This window comes from Pristiophorus japonicus, chromosome 15 (assembly GCF_044704955.1).
Source record: "Pristiophorus japonicus isolate sPriJap1 chromosome 15, sPriJap1.hap1, whole genome shotgun sequence".
In the NCBI taxonomy this organism is placed as follows: Eukaryota; Metazoa; Chordata; class Chondrichthyes; family Pristiophoridae; genus Pristiophorus; species Pristiophorus japonicus.
The window spans coordinates 179,044,137-179,068,730 of NC_091991.1; the positions used below are offsets into that span (position 1 = coordinate 179,044,137).

The 24,594-nt window shown below is 49.5% G+C and overlaps 1 protein-coding gene across 1 annotated transcript in view; it reads left to right on the top strand.

Annotated features, from left to right (window-relative positions):
* Positions 1 to 24,594, top strand: part of slc5a11 (solute carrier family 5 member 11) — a 64,041-nt gene that overhangs the window by 12,840 nt on the left and 26,607 nt on the right. Inside the window, exons 6-10 of the mRNA XM_070900022.1 lie at positions 1,151 to 1,231; positions 2,933 to 3,138; positions 3,679 to 3,814; positions 3,925 to 4,032; positions 4,956 to 5,106. Of these exons, the coding sequence (XP_070756123.1) occupies positions 1,151 to 1,231; positions 2,933 to 3,138; positions 3,679 to 3,814; positions 3,925 to 4,032; positions 4,956 to 5,106 (682 nt within the window). The remainder of the gene's footprint in view (positions 1 to 1,150; positions 1,232 to 2,932; positions 3,139 to 3,678; positions 3,815 to 3,924; positions 4,033 to 4,955; positions 5,107 to 24,594) is intronic.

Genomic DNA, 24,594 nt, shown 5'->3' on the forward strand with positions numbered 1-24,594 from the left:
CATTGAACCAGGGTTGGTCCCCTGGCTTGATGGTAATGGTAGAGCGAGGGATATGCCGGGCCGTGAGGTTATAGATTGTGGTGGAACACAATTCTGCTGCTGCTGATGGCCCACAGTGCCCTGAGAATGCCCAGTTTTGGGCTGCTAGATCTGTTCTGAATCTATCCCATTTAGCACGGTGGTAATACTACACACGATGGAGGGTATCTTCAGAGTGAAGACAGGACTTTGTCTCCACAATGACTGTGCGGTGATCACAACTACCAATACTTTCATGGACAGATGCATCTGCGACAGGTAGATTGGTGAGGAGGAGGTCAAGTAGGTTTTCCTCCTCGTGTTGGTTCCCTCGCCACCTGCCGCAGGCCCAGTCTGGCAGCTGTGTCCTTCAGGACTCGGCCAGCTCGGTCAGTAGCGGTGATACCGAGCCCCTCTTGGTGATGGACATTGAAGTCCCCCACCCAGAATACATTCTGTGCCCTTGCTAACCTCACTGCTTCTTTCAAGTGGTGTTCAACATGGAGGAGAACTGATTCATCAGCTGAGGGAGGGCGGTAGGTGGTAATCAGCAGGAGGTTTCCTTGCCCATGCTTGACCTGAAGTCTGGAGTCACCGATGAGGGCTCCCAGGGCTACTCCCTCCCTCCCGTATGCCACTGTGCTGCCACCTCGGGAAGGTCTGTCCTACCGGTGGGACAGGACACATCCAATGATGGTGCTGGAGAAGTCTGGGACATTGGCTGAAAGCTATGATTCTGTGAGTATGACTGTCAGGCTGTTGCTTGACTGGTTTGTGGGACAGCTCTCCCAATTTTGGCACAAGTCCCCAGATGTTGGTGAGGCAGACTTTGCAGATTGACCATTTAAGAGTCAACCACATTGCTGTGGGTCTGGAGTCACATATAGGCAGATTTCCTTCCATACAGGACATTAGTGAACCAGGTGGGTTTTTAACCACAATCCAGTACTGCTACACTGTCGGAGGTGCTGTGGTTGGATCTGAACTCACATCTCCGGATTATTAGTCCGGGCCACTGGATTACTAGTTCCATAACTTAACCACTATGCTACCTTACCCGATATATTGACTGCAGTCGGTGATGATTGCAGCAACCGAGTAGAACTTAGCTTTGCTTTTGCTTATGTGGCAGGTGGACTGGCGGCTGTAATATACACCGATGCGCTACAGACATTGATCATGCTGATTGGAGCTCTGACTCTCATGGGATATGGTAAGTGTACTTGAACTCAGTTTGCAATGTTGGAACATGCAGCGATATGAATCAAAACTGACTTTTGCTTTGCTAAATTGGACTTTGAATCAAAGTGGTCCGATACCAGTTGCATAGTGAGGTCCGATACCCAGCACGTTACTCGAGCCAATATTGAAGGGATGGAAGAGCCGGCACTATTTGGATGGCAGTTTTGGTGCTGGATCTGTTCTGGCCTGGGTCACTGCTGAACTCTGGTAGCTGCAAGGTCTCTGATCCCATTTTCAATACATTATTGATTCCGCACTCTCAGTGGGGAGAGTGGGTCAGAGATAGGGGTACAATGCTCGCACCAGTTCTCCGACCCACACTCCCTTTGAGCACAGATTCAGTGAAAGAAAGACTTACATTTATATAGCGCCTTTCACGACCACTGGACGTCTCAAAGCGCTTACAGCAAATGAAGTACTTTTGGCGTGTAGTCACTGTTGCAATGTGGGAAACGCGGCAGCCAATTTGCGCACAGCAAGCTCCCACAAACAGCAATATGATAATGACCAGACAATCCACTTCTTTGTTATGTTGATTGAGGGATAAAAATTGGCCAGGACACCGGGGAAAGCTCCCTTCGGAATAGTGCCATGAGATCTTTTACGTCCACCTGAGAGGGCAGACGGGGCCTCGGTTTAATGTTTAATCTGAAAGATGGAACCACATCCTCAGTACTGCACTGGGCGTGTCAGCCTAGATTTTTGTACTTAAGTCCCTGGTGTAGGACTTGACCCCACAACCTTCCGACTTGGAGGCCAGTGTGCTGCCCATTGAGTCACAGCTGGCACTGAATTTACTCTTAAATCAGATAATGTTTGTGGATATTTTCCAGGGGGGTGATTCTGTTTGCAGTGACAGTCCTTGCCTATTTGGAGAGTGTGTTTACAGCCTGTTCACACGGTCACTTCTCACCATTACTGGCAGTGTGACTGGGTGTTGAATTTGGTGGAACGGTACAAGAGTAATGTTTGCATCTGCAGCTGGTTAAACTGAAATGTATCCCGGGGACTGGTCAATTCACTGTGTTTCTGAAGTGTCTCCAACCTGAGTTTAACATCAAGTTCTGAAGTACGGTGCGAGTTGCAGGTCTGGTGACCCCTGGGTTCAGAGAATGAGCTGCACTTTGGGGACTGCCAGCTTGTGGGGTTTTATTGACTGTGAAGATATGTTTGCACCCAGCAGTGTGGGCGGCAGCATTGGCTGATGCCTCCTCACTCATAAAACATGTAACAGGGATTCAAACCGGCGATGCCCCCCACAGTGAGCTCCCAGTGTAGCCACGACTTTGATGAGTGGATGTTGCTCAGAGGCACAGTACGCCCTCACAGGAGAAGAGTCAAGGTACCAGCAATTTCTCTCGGCAATGAGCTCAGAATAACAGGTATAACAGAATGTCATGGGTAGCTGGGGGATCGGAACAGGAGGGGACATAAAAGGGCGAGAGAGGAAAGCCTTTAAAAAATGAAGTAGAAAAGAAATAGAAGATACCTTTTACACAATAGGATAATCTTCATTAAATGGTTTTGTATGAAGATTGTGCCTTCAAAAGGAATGCTGATTTAGCTTTTTAAAACACCGCTGGATACTCATTAGTACGGTATTATTTGGTTTGCATGACACAAATTCAGTGTTCAGTTAACTAGTTCAATGAAACCAGTCTCTGCTCTACAGCCTTTGCTAAAGTTGAAGGTTACTCAGGCCTTCAGGAAACGTACTTCTACGCCATTCCAAGTGTCCGTGACCTCAACACGACCTGTGGCATCCCAAGAAAAGACGCTTTCCACATTTTTCGGGATCCTGTGACCTCTGACTTTCCTTGGCCAGGTGTATTGATTGGAATGACAGTCCCTTCGATCTGGTATTGGTGCACAGATCAGGTACCACCTTCTAGTTACTACTTGTCATAGTGTGTCATCACTCAGCCCCCTCTTCCTTCTACCAGCTTTCAGAGCCAAGTTTGGAGTCGCCTATCGCTACTTCCTAACTTATCACATCACCACTTCCATGCTTGTGTGTATGATTGACTCAGTTGGTAGCGAGGCCTAGAATTCACTCTTTTTTAATCTTCTATCAGCACAAACTAGCTGGGGGTAGAAATTGGTGTGCGTTGTGCCCGTTTTTTGAAAATGGGCCCAGACTAATATCTCGGGTCATTGTGTCAGCTTCTCGCTCCATCTGCCTCTCATTACTCTGTTACTACTGATTATAATTTCATGGGCCATTATGTTTGGATTGCTTTGAAGTAAAATGATCTTAAAATCAGGGCTAAATTGGTGTCTGAAGAAGTGATACCAGTGTTCCGATGAAGGGTAAAAAAACACACCTTTACTGTTGACTGAATTTTCTGTCTGAATTTCAGATTTCACCATTTGCTGTTTTTATGTTCAATGATCCTGTTATGTTGTGTCAAACTTCAGGTCATTGTCCAGAGGTCACTCTCTGCCAGGTCACTACTTCATGCCAAAGGTGGCTCCTTGCTCGCTGCCTACTTGAAAGTCTTGCCTCTTTTCATAATGGTGCTTCCAGGCATGATCAGCCGAGTGCTGTTTGTGGGTAAGTATAAGGAGGTGTCTGCACTTTTGGGCAATGTCAGAATTTCACGGAGTGGCATCTTCCTGAAACTCTCAAAACTTTTATCTCTATCATCATCATTGTTGTTTTAGATGAGGTGGCCTGTGCTGATGCGGATACCTGTCGTGGAATTTGTGGGAACCCAGTTGGTTGTTCGGATATCGCCTACCCGAAGCTGGTAATGGACTTGCTGCCAGGAGGTACAAGCTATCCAATGACATAGATTGTACAGCACAGAAACCCGCCTATGCCAGTCTTTACACTCCACACAAGCCTCCTCTCACTTATCTTTACTTCATCTCCCCCTATCAGCATGTCCTTCTATTCCTTTCTCCCTCATGTACTTAGCTAACTTCTCCTTAAACGCATTGATGCTGTATGCCTCAAACACTCCAATGTAGTAGCGATTTCCATTCTCACCACTGTCTGAGTGAAGAATTAATCTGGGATCATCCTAAAAAGGAGTTATCTCTAGAAATGGTCTCTTGTCACTGCGCTCTTTCTCTTGATCCAAGGACCCACCTTGTGTCCTGCTCTTCCCATCAAGCCATGCAAGTGGACCCAGCATTTATTGAAGCTGCTGGATCTCAACAGGTCCTTCAGTTAAAACCATCATCAGCATAATGTGCCATGCAAAATGCGCAAGTTAATCTGGGAACATCCTTACTAACACTATCTAAGTCTCTCCCTGGTGAAAGTGTCTCAACTGGTGTGTGGAAGTGAAAGGGCTGTAGCAGAGGATCTTGGTCCAGGAACTCATGAGGGGGGCTTGACCTTCATATCCTCTCCTTCTTCATCATCACACTCTTTGGCAGCATCATTCTCTTAGTCCACAAGGAAGATGTTCCCCTCTCCTTCTCTTCATCACCCTCTTCCTGTCCTGTCACTGTGTTGGATCTGCAGGAAAGGAGGGTTACAAGCTAAGAATGGGTAAGCTGGATTCCCATGGGATGAAGTAGACAGAGGCAGAGAAGGTGTGGTTGTGTGTTGCGTCACAGGATGCCATGGTGCTCCACTATCCTGGCACTATGCCTGCGACCTTGCGTATCAACCCCTGCTATGATGCAGCTTTTAGTACAAAGCTCAGTTTGACCCCATTCTTGTTTTCTCTGTTCCACTGCAGGACTGCGAGGCCTGATGATGTCAGTAATGATCGCTGCCCTCATGTCCTCCCTCACTTCAATTTTCAACAGTGCGAGTACGATATTTACAATGGACGTCTGGCACCACGTCCGACCTCACTGCTCTGAGTGGGAGCTCATGATTGTCGGCAGGTAGGAAAATACTGAGCTGGCTGGGAAGAAGAAGGTTCAGTCCAAAAGTACAATTACTGTCTGACCATAAGCAACAGGATCCTCTTTTGTCTTTCTGACCAAAAGTTTTAATACACCATCCTGCATATTGTTCCTCTTTTTGGCTTGTAATTGTGTCAAAATCAAGACATCATATTCTCACCTACTTTAGTTGTTTCCCAGATTCTCAAAACACTGGGCCTTCTTATCTTGCTCAGCCTTTCCTTCCTCTTACATTCCGCTAGCCTTCTCTGCTCCAATGGAGATAGTCCCAGCCTGTTCTCATAACTAATGCTTCTTATCACTGGTAGCCTTTCGGTGCCTTCACGCAGCAAGGGAGGTAGGAGGAGAAAGAATTGTATTTATATCATGTCTGTCAGAAAGATCAAGCTGACATATAGTGAATGACTTTGAATTACAGGGCCCACGTTTCCGCCCTCTGGAAAAACGGCGCATCTCCAGAAGGTGTGGCGAGTTTCTGGAATAGAAAAGGCGCCGCAAACTTACCTTGTGATTCTCCGGTCTCCTCAGGACGTCTTCGTGCTCGGCATGGTGCAGCACAAGGAGGGGGCGGGGGCGGAGACAGGTCCCGGCACTGAAAACAGGGCTGGGACCTCTGCACATGCGCGCTAGAGTGTGTGCGCATGTGCAGTAGTTCCTCGCCCCCGAGGCTGCGTGGGAGGGGCCCGACCCTAGCCCTGGCCGAATGGGCTCACAGGGCAAAGATCGGGACTCAGGTCTCCCTCCCGTTCAGCTCTCTCCTCCCCCCCTTCCCTCCCTCCCGTTCAGCCTCTCCCCCTCGCTGATCCCCTCCCCCCTCCTCCCTTCTCTCTCCCCCCTCCTCCTCCTCTCCCCTCCCTCCCCCCCCTCTCCACCCTCTCCTCTCCACCCTCTCCTCTTCCCCTCCTCCTCACCCCCCTCCTCTCCCCCTCCCTCCCTCCCCCCCCTCCTCTCCCTCCTCTCCCCCCTCCCCCCCTCTCGGAAACACAAAGACACTGACAGAGACAGAGAGACATTGACAGAGACAGAGAGAGAGACACTGAGGGGGTGAGGGCGGGGAGCTGTTGGTGGGCTCCCGATGCTGCAGTAGATGAGTAGAAACTTAATTTTTTATTGATTGATTGATTTTTTTATTTATTTTTAATTTTTTAATTTTTTTTGATTGATTTATTGATTGATTTATTGATTTATTTATCATTTATTATTGATGATGGTTCTTTATTTGTAAAAGTGAAGTGTTTAATGTTTGTAAACCCCCCCTCCATCTCTCATTCCCCACGCCTGATTTATAAGTGTAGGCAAGGTTTTTCTGAGCGTACAAAAATCTACACTTACTCCATTCTAAGTTAGTTTGGAGTACGTTTTCGCTGCCTAAACTTGCAAAACAGGCGGAAGTGGCTGGACACGCCCCCTTTTGAAAAAAAAATCTGTTCTAAAATGAAACTATTCTAACTCGCTAGAACTGGAGCAAACTAAATGCCGAGAATTGCAATTTCTAAGATGCTCCATTCTAAACTAGTTGCTCCAAAAAAATAGGAGCAACTCAGGCCAAAACTTGAGCCCACAGTTTCTATTGTTGGTATGTAGGCAAATGTGGTGGTCATTTAGTCAGGGAAATTGAGGGGGAGCTCTGACCATCATTAATTTTGTTGTTAGAGTACCTAATAATAATCCAGAATATGAGGAAAAGTACATTTATTTTGGAACTGAAACAATTATACACACAGCACTTCATTGCTAGCTTGGAAACTCCATCCTGATTGACTTGTGCAGTCAGGATCTAATCAGATCATTGATCCATAGCATTACTGACATCAAGGGCAACAACTCAAAATCCTCTTACTCATTGCATCTTCCTTACTTTAAAACCAATAAAGATCAAAATTCATTTACATTTAAATGATTCACTCACTCTTCATTTGTAAATATTATCAGTAATCCTGTAATATTATAAAACGATATCTTGTGAATAATCTCTGTCATTCCTCCAACTACTAACTGCCCATATACAATCCTCAAATTTTTAACATTTCTCAAGTATTTCTGGTTATTTTAGCCTGGGTTTCTCCCCACCCCTCGTTGATTGGGCTGCACCCCTTGGGGGGGGGGGGGGGGGGTGGCAGGGGGGGGGGAGATTCCCCCCTGACCCTGAACGACATTTTGGCCTTGGGGTTACCTGCACACTTGAGTTTTGTGACGGTTGACCTCGGGGGGATTACGGCAGTGTTGGGATACAGTCACTTCCATGCTGTCTGCTAATTGTCAATTTTTTTAATCAAAAATGAGTTTTAAACCCCCGCCCCTGACCATTTGCACACGCCTTGGCTACCAATAATATTGCTCCCTCTTTATTCATCGCTCATTAAATTGCTGGATGCCTCGTGTCAAATGGAAGCCCATTTGAATGTTGTTATTGTACATTCACCCAGATATGGGTGGGAGGTGGGGAGGGGTATTGGTTACAGAGCTTGCCCCAGGAGAAACGGCGGACTGAGTCTCTGTGTATCATCCTGCTGCTGCCTGTCCCAGATCCACCAGGGATTGGCAGCAGAAAGCCTCGATTAAATCTTCTTACTTCAGCAATTTCACTTGGTGATGGATTTGATTTTAAATCACTCTCTCGATCTTTACTCTGTCAGGTGATAAAGATGATACAGTTTAGGTCGAAACTCTGCTTGCTGTATCCTCAATAGGTAAATTCAGCAGTCCATTCTGCACTTGCATCTCTTGTACCACAATGATTATGTACAAGTAACACATCTAATCTATTTGTATCAAATATGACCTTGGATAAACTTGCTCTTTATCGATATTTTTCTTTGTCTAAGTACCTCTCAGGATCACTTCATCAGCAGATTCCAGTGCTGTTAGACTGTGCTCCCTCACCTAAATAAAATGTTGCCTGAACATTTCTTGCTTTTTGATGTGTCTTCCCATCTATTAATTACCAAGCTTACAAATGATTCTTTGTTTCTGCACACTGTTTCAAATCCTTACTTTTTGATCAAGGTTCTGATCGCAACACTTCTAATAGAAACGTAGCATCTGGGGGAGGCCATTCAGCCCCTCGAAACTGTTCTGCCATTCAATGAGATCATGGCTAATCGTTATCTTAACTCCATCTACCCGCCCTGGCTTCGTAACTGTTATGTATGTAAACATTGTAACTGTGTAAGACTTGCCACCAGAGGGCGCAACTGTTGGAGGCCCAAGGGTCACCTGCACACCTCGTGCAAAGGAGTATAAAAGGTTGTCTGCCATGCTGCTTGGGCACTCTGGAGTTGTATTAAAGAGACTAAGGTCACATCAGTTTTAGCTCACAGCACTCAGTCTTGTGGAGTTCTTCCATACCTAACAATTGGTGACGAGTAACAGATTCCGAACTTTCACGCGGTCATGGCTGCCGTTGGTATTTTAGGGAGATTTGTAGAGGGTGATGATTGGAAAGCCTTCATTGAGTATCTCGACCAGTACTTCATGGCCAACGAGCTGGTTGGGGACGATACAGCGATCAAGCGCAGGGCGATTCTCCTCACCGTGTGTGGGTCCACAATATACAGCCTCATCAAGAATCTGCTAACACCAGAGAAACCAACGGAGAAGACATATACAGAGTTGTGTACGCTGGTTCGGGAACACCTCAAGCCGAAGGAGAGCGTCTTTATAGCCAGGTATCGCTTCCAAACGCACCACTGCTCCGAGGGCCATGACATGGCGAGTTATGTCGCCGACCTGAGACTTGCGGGAACATGCAAATTTGCTGGATTTTTGGGGGAAATGCTACGGGACTTTTTGTGCTTGGCATCGGCCACGAGGTAATTCTTTGCAAGCTGTTGTCTGCCGAATCCCTAGACCTGAGCAAGGCTATCACGATAGCCCAGGCATTCATCATCATCATAGGCAGTCCCTCGGAATCGAGGAAGACTTGCTTCCACTCCCAAAGTGAGTTCTTTAGCTGAACAGTCCGATACGAGAGCCACAAACCCTGTTACAGGTGGGACAGACATTCGTCGAGGGAAGGGGTGGGTGGGGCTGGTTTGCCGCACGCTCCTTCCGCTGCCTGCGCTTGGCCTCTTCATGCTCTTTGCGTTGAGACTCGAAGAGCTCAACGCCCTCTCGGATGGACTTTCTCCACCTCGGGCGGTCTGCAGCAAGGGTCTCCCAGGTGTCAGTGGTGATGTCGCACTTTACCAGGGAGGCTTTGAGGGTGTCCTTGTAACGTTTCCGCTGTCCTCCTTTGGCTCGTTTACCATGAAGGAGCTCCGCATAAAGCATTTGCTTAGGGAGTCTCATATCTGGCATGTGAACTATGCGGCCTGCCCAGCGAAGCTAATCAAGTGTGGTCAGTGCTTCAATACTGGGGATGTTGGCCTGGTCGAGGACACTGATGTTGGTGTGCCTGTTCTCCCAGGGGATTTGCAGGATCTTGCCGAGAAATTGTCCATGCCTCAGTTCCATACAGGAGGGCGGGCATTACTACAGCCCTGTCGACCATGAGCTTGGTGGTAGATTTGAGGGCCTCGTCTTCAAACACTCTTTTCCTCAGATGGCCAAAATCTGCACTGGCTCACAGGAGGCGATGTTGAATCGCCTCATCAATGTCTGCCTTTGTTGATAAGAGGCTCCCGAGGTATGGGAAATGGTCCACATTGTCGAGGGCCGCGTTGTGAATCTTGATGATCGGAGGACAGTGCAGTGCGGCGAGGACAGGCTGGTGGAGGACCTTTATCTTACGGATGTTAAGTGTAAGGCCCATGCTTTCATATGTCTCAGTGAATACACTGACTATATCCTGGAGTTCAGCCTCAGAATGTGCGCAGACGCAGGCGTCATCCGCGTACTGTAGCTCAACGACAGAGGTTGGGGTGATCTTGGACCTGGCCTGGAGACAGCGAAGGTTGATCAGATTCCCACTGGTTCTGTAGTTTAGTTCCATTCCAGCGGGGAGCTTGTTGACTGTGAGGTGGAGCATGGCGGCGAGGAAGATTGAGAAGAGGGTTGGGGCGATGACGCAGCCCTGTTTGACCCTGGTCCGGACGTGGATTGGGTCTGTAATGGATCCGTTGGTCAGGATCACGGTTTGCATGTCGTCGTGGAGCAGACGGAGGATGTTGACAAACTCTTGGGGGCATCTGAAACGGAGGAGGACGCTCCATAGACCCTCGCGGCTGACAGTGTCAAAGGCCTTTGTAAGGTCGAAGAAGGCCGTGTATAAGGGCTGGCGCTGCTCCCTGCATTTTTGCTGCAGCTGCAAAGATCATGTCTGTTGTGCCCCGTAGGGGATGAAATCCGCACTGTGACTCCGGGAGGAACTCCTCGGCCACAGGGAGAAGACGATTGAGGAGAACTCGAGCGACAGCTTTCCCAGTGGCTGATAGCAGGGAGATTCCCCTGTAGTTGCCACAGTCCCCTTTTTAAAGATGGTCACAATCACTGCATCTCTGAGATCTCCCAGCATGCTCTCCTCCCTCCAGATGAGAGAGATGTCATGTATCCATGCCAACAGTGCCTCTCCGCCATACTTTAGTGCCTCAGCAGGGATTCCATCCGTACCCGTAGCCTTGTTGTTCTTGAGCTGTTTTATGACTTTGCCTACCTCGTGTAACGTTGGAGTTTCACTGAGGTGGTGGTGGGTCGCATGCTGCGGGATGGAGTCGAGAACACTCGAGTCAAAGGCAGAGTCTCGATTGAGGAGATCTTCAAAGTGCTCCTTCCATCAGGCCCTGACAGCCTCGGTGTCCTTGATGAGTGTTTCCCCGTTCTTGGCCAGGAGTGAGGTGGGGCCTTGGGAGTTTGGACCGTAGGTGGCCTTGACTGCAATGAAGAATCCTCACATATCATGGCTGTCGGCCAGTTGTTGTATCTCCTGTGCTTTCTCCATCTACCACCTGTTCTTTAGGTCCCGGATTTTTTGTTGGACCTGACCCTTGAGCTGTCTGTAATGTTGTTTTGCTGCTCCCGAATTGGGTTGTTGCTTGAGGCTCAGAAATGCTTTGCGCTTGCGATCTATTAGTTCTTCAATCTCCTGATCATTTTCATCAAACCAATCCTGATGCCTTCTGGCTGAATGACCAAGTGTCTCTTCACAGGCACTGGTTATAGAGGCCTGGAGGGCAGACCAAGCTCTGTGGGCATTCTGCATCTCAGGATCATTAAGGCATGCCAGATTGGCTGTGGGGCGCTGGCTGTATAGGGCTCTCTTAGCTGGGTCTCTAAGTGCCCCGGCATTAACTTTTTTGTGGAACTGCTTCTGCTGTCCCCTCTGCTTTGGGGCTATGTTAATGTTGATGATGGATTGGATTAGGCGATGGTCCGTCCAGCAGTCGTCAGCTCCTGTCATGGCGCGGGTGATGCGCACATCCTTGCGATCCCTGGCTCGGACGATGATGTAGTCGAGCAGGTGCCAGTGTTTGGAGCGAGGGTGTTGCCATGATGCCTTGTATTTGTCCCTCTGGCGGAACAGGGTGTTGGTGATGAGGAGTTCATGTTCGAGACATTTTGTCAGGAGTAGGGTACCGCTGCAGTTGGCATTCCCTAGCCCCTCTTTGCCAATCACGTCTCTCCAGAGGGCTGTGTCTTTGCCAACCCTGGCATTAAAATCACAGAGGAGGATCAATTTGTCACAAGGATGTCTCGAGGTTGGAATAAAATCCTTCTTTAGCCTCATCCGTTGCATCGAGTGTAGGGGCATACGCACTGATGACTGTGGCACATTGGTTCCAAGATAGAGTGATAGAGAGTCATGAGGCCTTCGTTAACCCCACAGGGGGAGTCTTTGAGGCGGTCGACCAGCTCATTCTTGACGGCAAAGCCAACTCCATGAAGGCGGCGTTCTGCCTCTGGTTTCCCTTTCCAGAAGGTGGTGTAACCCCCACCATGTTCCTTCAACTGGCCTTCCCCTGCCCGCCGGGTCTCGCTTAGGGCGGCGATGTCGATGTCAAAACGTCTGAGTTGCCGGGCAACTATCGCAGTGCGACATTCCAGCCTGTTGCTGTTGGGATTGTCCATGAGAGTCCTGACGTTCCAGGTCCTGAACTTCATACTGACGGAGTGGAAGGTGCCTGTGCGTGAGTTCTTTTAACGTGGGGTGGCCGCTGCACACCGGCAACTACACGGGCTTAGCTGAGCAAGGGCTCGGTCCAGTGGCAAGGGGGGCGTCCAAGACAACTGGACTCCAGGCACAGCTCGATAAGCCGAATTTCCTACAGCGAAGTGTTGGCCGCAAGCTCTGCGCCGAGTAGCGCCATTGATGGTAGATGGCCCGAGGCTCGGTTGGGGGGCAGGCTTTAGTAAGGTGACTTCAAAAGTTATTTTAAAAGTTAGAAATTGATAAAGATTCCCAATTTGTTAAAAAGTTTCTAAAAGTTGTTAAAAAGTCAAAGATGTAGATTAATAATTGATATTTAAAAGTATTTTGATTGAGAGTCTAAAATGTAAGTTTTAAAAGTTCTCCCAAATTGTTTAATAAGTTTACAAGTTGATTAAAAGTTTCAAAATTAATTAAAAGTTGGTTGGAAGTATAAGACATTGGGTTGAACGCTGGCCTTGGAATCCCTTCAGCTGGTTCGACGTCCCGGAATCTGTCAGCACACTGAACAGCTGGTGTGGGCAGGTGTGGAGTCCTTTCGGCCCGGGATAGAAGCGGCCGGCACGGGGTCCCTTCGGCCAGGCACAGAAACCATGAGCGATAATGCCAGACAGATATCTTCCCAGCATCGAAGCTCACCGGCAAGCACTGTGCATAAAATAACGCCGCTAGCAGGCAGAACTGTACATGGCAGGACCTACACGTCTGCAGCTGCAAGACCTAGGGTGACTCAGAGTCCGCCATCGGAAGTGAATGCAAATCCATTAGCACCATGTTGGCGCTGCGGGGGTAATCATCGGGCCCATCAATGTCGATTCAAGCACTACGTGTGCAATGGCTGCGAAACAATGGGGCACCTCCAGCGAATGTGCAAACGTGCTGAGACTCACCACGGGGCAGAGTCGGCAGAGGATGATCGATCCGGTACGGATCACGCAGAACAAACAAGAGAGGCAACTCAACCCGAGGAAGAAGTGTATGGTGTACACACCTTCACCACCAAGAGCCCTTCTATTATGTTGAAAGTCAAATTGAACGGTATTCCGGGATCAATGGAGTTGGACACGGGGACGAGTCAATCAATTATGAGCCAGCAGGCTTTTGAGAAACTGTGGGCCAAAAGACACAAAGGCCCAAACTGAGCCCGATTCAGACCTACACCAAAGATCTCATACCAGTCATTGGCAGTGCGGCAGTGAAGGTATTGTACGATGGAGCTGTGCATTACTTATCACTGTGGATTGTACCAGACGATGGCCCAACGCTATTCGGCAGAAGCTGGCCGGGAAAGATTCGATGGAACCGGGACAGCATCAAAGCGCTGTCTTCAGTGGATGATGCCTCGTGCGCCCAATTGCTGAGCAAGTTTCTGTCGCTATTTGAACCAGACATCGGCAACTTCACAGGCGCCATGGTGCAGATCCATCTAGTCCCCGATGCAAGGGCCGTTCATCACAAGGCTCGAGCGGTTCCATATTTGATGAGGGAGAAAGTCGAGATCGAACTGGACAGACTTCAACGAGAGAGAATCATATCGCCAGTCGAGTTCAACGAGTGGGCCAGTCCAAGCGTTCCGGTGTTGAAAAGCAATGGCATGGTCAGAATCTGCAGAGTACAAGGGAACGATCAACCTAGTCTCGTACAGGACCAGTACCCACTACCCAAAGCGGATGACCTGTTCGCAATGCTAGCAGGGGGGAAGTCGTTCACCAAGTTGGACCTAACCTCCGCCTACATGACACAGGAGCTGGCTGAATCTTCGAAAACATTGACGTGCATCAACACGCCCAAAGGACTGTTTATATACCACTGATGCCCTTTTGGGATTCGCTCGGCTGCTGCCATTTTCCAGAGGAACATGGAGAGTCTGCTGAAATCGGTTCCGTGCTCCGTTGTGTTTCAAGACGACATCCTGATCACCAGTCGTGACACCATCGAACACCTGCTCAACCTGGAAGAGGTTCTAAGTTGACTAGACAAAGTGGGACTCAGGCTGAAATGCTCCAAGTGTTTTTTCCTGGCGCCAGAGGTTGAATTTCTGGGGAGAAAGATTGCGGCAGACGGCATCAGACCCACGGACTCAAAGACTGAGGCCATCAAGAACGCACCCAGACCACAGAATGTGACGGAGCTGCGTTCGTTCCTGGGACTCCTCAACTATTTTGGTAACTTTCTACCCGGGTTGAGCACTTTGCTGGAACCGTTGCACCATGTTGCTATGTAAGGGTGACGATAGGGTTTGGGGTAAATCTCAAGTGACAGCCTTTGAGAAGGCCAGAAACCTACTTTGTTCTAATAAGTTACTTGTACACTATGACCTGTATAAACGATTAGAGCTAGCTTGTGATGCATCTTCGTACGGGGTCGGCTGTGTGTTACAGCAAACCAATGTATTGGGCAAATTGCAACCGGTTGCATCCGCATCTAGAAGTCTGTCTAAGGCTGAAAGAGCCTACAGTAAGGTCGAGAAAGAGGCGTTAGCATGTGTATACGGGGTTAAGAAAATGCACCAATACCTATTTGGACTTCGGTTTGAGCTTGAAACCGATCACAAACCGCTCATTTCACTGTTTTCAGAAAGCAAAGGTATAAACACCAATGCTTCATCCCGCATCCAAAGATGGGCACTAACATTGTCCACTTATGACTATGATTATCTGCCACAGACCAGGCACGGAGAACTGTGCTCATGCCCTCAGTCGGCTACCATTGCCCACTACCGGGGTGGAAATGGCGCAGCCCGCAGACTTGTTTCTGGTCATGGATGCTTTTGAGAGCGAGGGGTCACCTGTCACTGCTCACCAGATCAGGACCTGGACCAGCCAGGATCCTGTGCTATCACTTGTAAAAAGTTGCGTCCTCAATGGGAGCTGGTCGGCCGTTTCCGGGGAAATGCAAGATGAAATTAGGCCGTTTCACCGACGCAAAGATGAAATGTCCATCCAGTCGGATTATCTCTTATGGGGTAATCGTGTGGTTTTGCCAAAAAAAGGCAGGGAAACGTTTTTACTCGACCTACACAATACCCACCTAGGCATAGTCATGATGAAGGCTATCGCCAGGTCGCATGTCTGGTGGCCCGGCATTGCCTCGGACTTAGAGTCATGTGTACACCAGTGTAACACCTGCTCACAACTAAGCAATGCACCAAGGGAGGCTCCATTGAGTCTGTGGTCATGAACCTCCAAACCGTGGTCCAGGATCCACGTAGATTTTGCTGGCCCCTTTGTTGGAAAGATGTTTTTAGTTACAGTGGATGCTTACTCTAAATGGATTGAACGCGTAATCATGTCATCCAGCACATCCACTGCCACCATTGAAAGTCTCTGGGCTCTGTTCACCACCCATGACTTGCCCAATGTCCTTGTCAGTGACAATGGACCGTGTTTCACCAGCTCGGAATTCAGCAATGGCGTCAAGCATGTCAGGTCTGCCCCGTTTAAGCCTGCATCCAATAGTCAAGCGGAACAGGCAGTCCAAACTATCAAGCAGAGTTTGAAACGCGTGACGGAAGGCTCCTTGCAGACCCGCTCATCTCGGGTTCTACTCAGCTACCAGACGCGACCCCACTTGCTCACTGGGGTCCCCCCTGCAGAATTGTTAATGAAGAGATCACACAAAACCTGGCTCCACCTAATCCACCTGGATCTAAATGATCATGTGGAAAACCAGCGTCACCGGCAAAACATGTACCACGACTGTGTGGCTGTATCGTGTGACGTTGATGTAAACGACCCTGTGTTTGTCCTGAATTACGGTCATGATCCTAAATGGGTTGCTGGCACTGTCTTGGCCAAGGAGGGGAATAGATTGTTTATAGTCATAACTATTGAATGGACAAACGTGCAGAAAGCATTTGGATCAGACCAAACTGTGGTTCACCGACAACCAGGAACAACCTGAAGAAGACATCACCATCATCGATCCACCAACACACACACAACCAGCAATCGACCTCGCTGTCAATTAAGAGGATGAACCCACCATTCCCAACAGTCCACGCTGCAGTGCAGCAATGGGTCCAACCAACTCACCCATGCCAGAGTTTGAACTCAGATGATCAACCAGGGAGCATAGGACCCCGGATCGTCTCAACTTGTAAATAATTTGTATCAAAGACTTTGGGGGGGAGTGATGTTATGTGTTATGTATGCAACACCTTGTAACCAGCATTCTACCGCCACCAGAGGGCACATCTGTTGGAGTCCCAAGGGATCCCAGCATCCCTTGGGAGCACTGCATATAAGCAGGTCTCTCATGCTGTGCCAGCACTCTGGAGTCAGAATAAAGAGACTAAGGTCACACTTACTCAAGTCTAAAGCACTCAGTCACATTGCTTTATTTGAGACTTAACAACTGGCCATTAGTAATAGATAACGAACCATCAGGCGAAAATGCAGAGAACTGTTGATATCCCGGAGAAATTCTCAGAAGGTGATGATTGGGAAGTCTTCGTGGAGCGACTCGATCAATACTTCGTGACCAATGAGCTGGAAGGGAATGAGAACGCTGTCAAATGAAGGGCGATCCTCCTCACTGCCTGCAGTGCAACAACCTGTGGCCTCATGAGGAATCTTCTAGTTCCGGTGAAACCAACAAACAAATTGTATGAAGAGCTGTGTACGCTGGTCCGGGAGCACCTAAATCCGAAGGAAAGCGTTCTGATGGCAAGGTATCGATTTTGTACATGTCAACGGTCTGAAGGCCAGGAAGTGACGAGTTATGTCGCCGAACTAAGGCGTCTCGCAGGACATTGCGAATTTGGTGGATTCCTGGAGCAAATGCTAAGAAATGTTTTTGTGCTTGGCATTGGCCATGAGGTTATCCTTCGCAAACTATTGACTGTTGAAACATCGAACCTGAGCAAAGCCATAACGATAGCCCAGGCATTTATGTCCACCAGCGATAACACCAAACTAATTTTGCAGCATAAAGATGCATCGGCAAGTACTGTGCACAAAGTAACGTCGTTTTCAGGCAGGAATGCATATGGCAGAACGTACACGCCTGCAGCTGCACGATCTCAGATGACGCAGAGTCTGCCATTAAGTGTGAATGCGAGACAGTTAACACCTTGTTGGTGCTGCGGAGGTGATCATCGAGCCCATCAATGCCGCTTCAAACACGATGCGTGCAAAGGCTGTGGAACAATGGGACACCTCCAGCGAATGTGCAGACGAGCTACAAACCCTGCAAACCACCACGTTGCAGAGGAAGACCGATCCATAGCGGATCAAACTGAACTAGAGACTGGAACCGAGGAGGCAGAAGTGTACGGGGTACACACCTTCACCACGAAATGTCCACCGATCATATTAAAAGTTGAACTGAATGGAATTCCAGTATCCATGGAATTGGACACGGGTGCGAGTCAGTGTATCATGAGCAAAAAGGCCTTTGAGAGGCTGTGGTGCAACAAGGCACAAAGGCCCAAGCTGAGCCCTATTCACACCAAGCTGAGAACTTACACTAAAGAGCTGATCCCTGTAATTGGCAGTGCAGCAGTAAAGTCTCCTATCATGGGACGGTGCACGTACTCCCACTATGGATTGTGCCAGGGGATGGCTCCACACTGTTCGGCAGAAGCTGGCTGGGAAAAATCCGCTGGAACTGGGACGACTTCCGAGTGCTTTCGTCCGTCGATGACGCCTCATGTGCCCAGGTTCAGAGCAAGTTCCCGTCGTTGTTTGAGTCAGGCATTGGAACTTTCTCTGGGGTGAAGGTGCAGATCCACTTGGTTCCTGGTACACGGCCCATCCACCACAAGACACGGGCAGTGTCATGTATCCAACCAGCATTGTAACCCATGTATAAACTGACCTAAGTTGTACACCGTGAGAACACTGACCACTAGGTGGGAGACACTTCTAACCTGGACCTTCAGGTATAAAAGGGGAAGCTCCACCCACCTTCATCATTTGAGTGCTAAGGAATAAAGGACAGGTCACAGACTGACCTTCTCTCAAGCATGGGCCTCATGTGCATTTATACTGTGTAGTAAGGACGTATCAATGGCGACAAGAAACTGGGATTTAAACCACGCGATCATGGCCACTAGCAGAACAGACGAGAGGTACTGTGTTAAGGAATGGTTGGGACAGAGATTCAACATTATTAAAGCAGCACACAGTTCTCCAGGCAGACAAGGGCAGTCAGGCATGCCCCAACATGTAGTCGAACCCAGAGGGGGAGTTCGACAGAGACAATGGCAAGCTGAACGGCGATTCACACCATTGCAAGGGACAATGCGGCCAGTAATGGGGCCATCAACACCTGTTAATGGTGCACTCAAGGACAATAACGGGCAGTCAGGGACGATCGACTGGCAAGGGACCTTTTGTTTCAAACCGCAACTCATGCTGGAGGCGTGGAGGCATACATTCAGCCGGAGTTTGCAGAGATGAGCAAAATACCTGCAGAAATTGCAGAAATGGACACTGGGGGAAATCGCTGGAAGCTGAAGTTCAGCGAGTTCATGTGGAGCACGTATACAGTTCATACACCAGGACGCCACCGATAATGATGAAAGTGCTCCTCAATGGCATCCCAGTATCAATGGAGTTAGACACGGGTGCCAGCCAGTCCCTGATGGGTATCAAACAGTTCGAAAAGTTGTGGGCATCCAAGGCCAGGAGGCCAAAATTATCGCCGATTGACGCACAGCTACGGACTTACACAAAGCAGATCATTCCGGTGCTAGGCAGCGCCACGGTAGTCGTGACCCACAAAGATTCGGAGAACAGGTTGCCACTCTGGATTGTCCCAGGAGACAGTCCCGCACTACTGGGGAGGAGTTGGCTTGCTGTCATGAACTGGAAATGGGGCAATGTCAATGCAATTTCCTCTGTGGAGCGAGTATCATGCTCACAGGTCCTGGACAAATTTGACTCATTATTTCAACCCAGCATTGGCACTTTCATGGGGGCCAAGGTAGTGATTCACATAAACCCGGACGCCAGACCAGTACACCACAAGGCCAGAGCGGTGCCGTACGTGATGCGGGAAAAAATAGAAGGCGAATTGGACCGCCTGCTGAGGGAAGGCATCATCTCGCCAGTCGAATTCAGTGACTGGGCGAGCCCGATTGTGCCGGTGCTCAAGGCGGATGGGTCGGTCAGGATATGTGGCGATTACAAGGCCACCATCAATCGGGTGTCACTCCAAGACCAGTACCCGCTACCGAGAGTGGAGGACCTCTTTGCGACGCTATCCGGTGGCAAACTTTTTTCAAAATTGGACCTGACCTCAGCTTACATGATCCAGGAGCTGGCGAGTGAGTCGAAGAAGCTGACCACCATCACGACACACAACGGGTTGTTTGAGTACAACTGATGTCTGTTCGGGATTCGCTCGGCCGCCGCGATCTTCCAACGAAATATGGAAAGCCTCCTCAAGTCGATTCCAGGGACGGTGGTTTTTCAGGACGACATCCTCATTACGGGTTACAATACTGAAGAACATCTCCACAACCTGGAGGAGGTGCTACGCAGACTGGACCGGGTAGGTCTGCGACTGAAAAAGGCGAAATGCGTCTTCCTAGCTCCAGAGGTAAAATTCCTGGGGATGAGGGTAGCAGCAGACGGGATCAGCCCTACTGCATCCAAGACGGAAGCGATCCAGAGAGCACCCAGACCCCGTAACACGACAGAGCTGCGTTCGTTCCTGGGGCTCCTGAACTATTTTGGTAACTTTCTTCCCAAATTGAGCACGCTGCTAGAGCCGCTACACGTGCTCCTACGCGAATGGGTCTGGGGGGACAGCCAGGAAAGGGCTTTTAATAGAGCACGCAATTTGTTATGTTCCAACAATCTGTTAACGCTATATGACCCATGTAAGAAACTTGTGTTAACGTGCGATGCGTCGTCCTATGGTGTCGGGTGTGCGTTGCAGCATGTCAATGCCAAGGGTCAGTTACAGCCGGTAGCTTATGCCTCCAGGAGTCTGTACCAGGCAGAAAGGGGCTACGGGATGGTAGAAAAGGAGGCGCTCGCATGTGTATATGCGGTAAAGAAAATGCACCAGTACCTGTTTGGCAGGAAATTTGAGCTGGAGACAGATCACAAACCCCTAACGTCCCTTTTGGCTGACAACAAGGCCATAAATGCAAACGCATCGGTCCGCATACAGAGGTGGGCATTCACGTTAGCTGCCTATGACTACACAATTCGGCACAGACCGGGCACCGAAAACTGCGCCGATGCACTCAGCAGGCTCCCACTAGCCACCACTGAGGGGGCTACCGAGCATGGTGCTGAGATGGTCATGGCTGCTGAAGCTTTCGGAAGCGAAGGCTCACCCGTGACAGCCCGTCAGATTAAAGTCTGGACAAATAGAGACCCACTATTGTCTCTAGTCAAGAAATGTGTCCTGAATGGGGACTGGGCAGCCAAGTACAGGGCATGCCCTGAGAAATTTAAACCATTTCACAGGCGCAAGGATGAACTCTCGATTCAGGCCGATTGCCTACTGTGGGGAAACCGTGTAGTCATGCCCCAGATGGGCAGAGAGGTGTTCATCAGAGAACTCCACAATGGGCACCCGGGCATTGTCACGATGAAGGCAATTGCCAGGTCACACGTTTGGTGGCCAGGGATAGATGCAGATCTGGAACTTTGTGTTCGCAAGTGCAACACGTGTGCCCAGCTGGGCAATGTGCCCAGGGAAGCCCCCCTTAGCCCCTGGCCATGGCCCACCAAGCCTTGGTCACGCATCCTTGTGAACTACGCAGGTCCTTTCATGGGGAAAATATTTTTGGTTGTCGTAGACGCCTACTCCAAATGGATCGAGTGTGACATTTTAAATTCAAGCACATCCTCTGCTGTGGTAGAAAGTCTACGGGCAATGTTCGCCGCCCACGGTCTACCGGACATCTTGGTCAGCGACAATGGCCCGTGCTTCACAAGCACTGAATTCCAGGACTTCATGGCAGGCAATGGAATTAACCATGTTAGAACGGCACCGTTCAAGCCGGCCTCAAACGGCCAGGCAGAACGAGCAGTGCAGATAATCAAACAGGGGATGCTCAGATTCCAAGGGGGTTCCCTACAAACCCGCTTATCATGCCTCCTGTTGGCCTATAGATCCCGACCACACTCGCTCACAGGGGTTCCACCCGCAGAGCTACTAATGAAAAGGACGCTCAAAACCCGATTATCCCTTATACACCCCACCATGAAAGAAATTGTCGAGAGCAGGCGCCAGCCACAATATGACTACCATGCCAGGAATGCGAGGGCGCGATGTATTGATGTAAATGATCCTGTTTTTGTCCTAAACTACGCTGCAGGGCCCAAATGGCTCGCAGTCACTGTGGTTGCCAAAGAGGGAAATAGGATTCTGGTAGTTAAACTTACCAATGGACAAATCTGCCGCAAACATGTGGATCAAACAAAAAGGAGGTTCAGCAACCCCATAGAAGAAGCAGAGGAAGAACACGATATAGAGTTCACTCCACCACAGGTGACCGAACACCGGAACCAAAGGGAGGAGAGCCCAGTCACTGTGGGCAGTCCGGACAGGCCTGAGGCACCGCAAACAGCAGACACTCAGGCCAGCGCCCAACAACCGGAGCCCCAACTCAGGCGCTCTACAAGGGAGCGTAAACCACCAGAGAGACTCAACCTGTGATCCCAATAAGACTATGGGGGGGAGGTGATGTCATGTATTCAACCAGCATTGTAACCCATGTATAATCTGACCTAAGTTTTACACTGAGAGAACAATGACCACTAGGTGGGAGACACTCCTAACCTGGACCTTCAGGTATAAAAGGGGAAGTTCCACCCACCTTCATCACTTGAGTGCTAAGGAATAAAGGACAGGTCACAGACTGACCTTCTCTCAAGCATGGGCCTCGTGTGCATTTATACTGTGTAGTAAGGACGTATCAGGCGGTGCCATACATGATACGAGAGAAAGTGGAGATCGAGCAGGACAGGCTACGATGAGAGGACATCATCGCGCCGGTTGAGTTTAACGGTGGGCCAGTCTGATTGTTCCGGTTCTCAAGGGCAATGGCACGGTCAGAATTTGTGGGGACTATAAAGTAATGATTAACCGTTTTTCGCTGCAGGACCAGTACCCGCTACCCAAGGCAGATGACCTATTTGCGACGCTGGTAGGAGGGAAGACATTCACCAAGTTGGATCTGACCTTGGCCTACATGACGCGGGAACTGGCGGAATCTTCGAAAGGCCTCACCTGCTTCAACACGCACAAAGGTCTGTTCATCTACAATAGATGCCTGTTTGGGATTCGATTGGCTGCGGCTATTTGTTAAAGAGAGTCTGCTAAAGTCAGTTCCGCTCACCGTGTTTTTCCAGGACGACATATTGATCACAGGTCGGGACACCATCGAACACTTGCAGAACCTAGAAGAGGTTCTAAGTCGGCTAGATCGTGTGGGACTCGGGTTGAAATGCTCGAAGTGTGTTTTCCTGGCGCCAGAGGTCGAGTTCTTGGGAAGAACAATCGCAGCAGACGGCATCAGACCCACCGACGCCAAGACGGAGGCCATCAAGAACGCGCCGAGACCACAGAACGTGACGGAGGTGCGGTCATTCCTGGGACTCCTCAACTATTTTGGTAATTTCCTATGTGGGTTAAGCACCTTGCTAGAACCTCGACATATGTTGCTAGGCAAGGGGGATGACTGGGTATGGGGGAAATCACAAGAGATTGCTTTTGAGAAAGCCAGAAATCTGTTATGTTCCAACGAACTGCTTATTCTGTATGACCCATGTAAACGTTTAGTGCTAGTTTGCGATGCGTCTTCGTACGGGGTCGGGTGTGTGTTACAACAAGCTAACGAATCGGGAATATGGCAACCGGTCGCTTATGCTTCCAGGAGTTTGTCCAAGGCCGAAGGGGCCGACAGCATGATTGAAAAAGAAGCTCTGGCATGCGTTTACGGGGTGAGAAAAATGCAGCAGTATCTGTTTGGGCTCAAGTTCGAGTTAGAAACTGACCATAAGCCGCTCATATCACTATTCTCAGAGAGCAAAGGTATTAACACCAATGCCTCTGCTCGCATCCAAAGATGGGCGCTCACGCTGTCTGCATATAACTATGTAATTCGCCACAGGCCAGGCACAGAGAACTGCGCTGATGTTCTCAGTCGGCTACAATTGTCCACCACCGGGGTGGAAATGGCACAGCCTGCAGTCTTGCTCTTGGCGATGGATGCATTCGAAAACGAAAAGTCACCAGCCAGGATCCTTTACTGTCCCTTGTTAAAAACTGTGTCCTCCATGGGAGCTGGTCCAGTATCCCAGCGGAGATGCATGAAGAGATCAAGCCGTTCCAGCGGCGCAAAGACGAAATGTCCATACAGGCGGACTGTCTTTTGTGGATTAAACGGGTGGTTTTGCCTCAGAAACATAGAAACATAGATTCATAGAAAATAGGTGCAGGAGTAGGCCATTCGGCCCTTCGAGCCTGAACCGACATTCAATAAGATCATGGCTGATCATTCACCTCAGTACTCCTTTCCTGCTTTCTCTCCATACCCCTTGATCCCTTTAGCCCTAAGGGCCACATCTAACTCCCTCCTGAATTACCCAGTTGCAGCCCCTAGTTACCCAGTTCCAGATCCCGGCCCTGGGTACACAGTTCCTGTCCCTAGTTACCAGTTCCAGTCTCTAGCTACCAGTTCCAGCCCCTAGTTACCAGTTGCTTCCCCTAGTTACCAGTTCCAGCCCCTAGTTGCCCAGTTCTAGCCCTTAGTTACCGGCCCCAGTTACCCTGTTTCTGGCCCTAGTTGCACAGTTCCAGTCTCTCATTACCAGATCCTGGCCCTAGTTACACAGTTTCTGCCCCTAGTTACGCAGCTCCTGTCCTAGTTACCCAGTTCCAGACCCTAGTTACACAGTTCCAGCCCCGAGTTACCGGCCCTAGTTACCAGCCCCCCCCCCTAGCTACCACGCCCACCCATTACCCAGTTTCTGTCCCAGGAAGCCCATGCTGTGATAGGCTTTCTCCGCGGCCGCCAGGTGAGCAGTGCAGGCAGGATGGCAGCCCAGGCCAGGTCTGTGCTGTTGCTGTTCTCTTTCTCCCGCTCCACGTAGTCCTTGGCCCAACATGGGAGAAGATGCCGAGCTGCGAGAAGAAGGTCTCCAGGGAAAGGCAGGGAAACGTTCATACGCGACCCACACAGTACCCACCCAGGCATAGTAATGATGAAAGCTAAAGACAGATCCCATGTGTGGTGGCCCGGCATCGACTCAGATTTGGAGTCTTGCGTGCGCCAATGCAACACTTGCTCTCAACTGAGCAATGCACCCAGGGAGGCACCGCTAAGTTTGTGGTCATGGCTCTCCAAACCGTGGTCTAAAATCCACAATGACTTCGCTGGCCCATTTCTAGGCAAAATGTTTTTGGTTGTT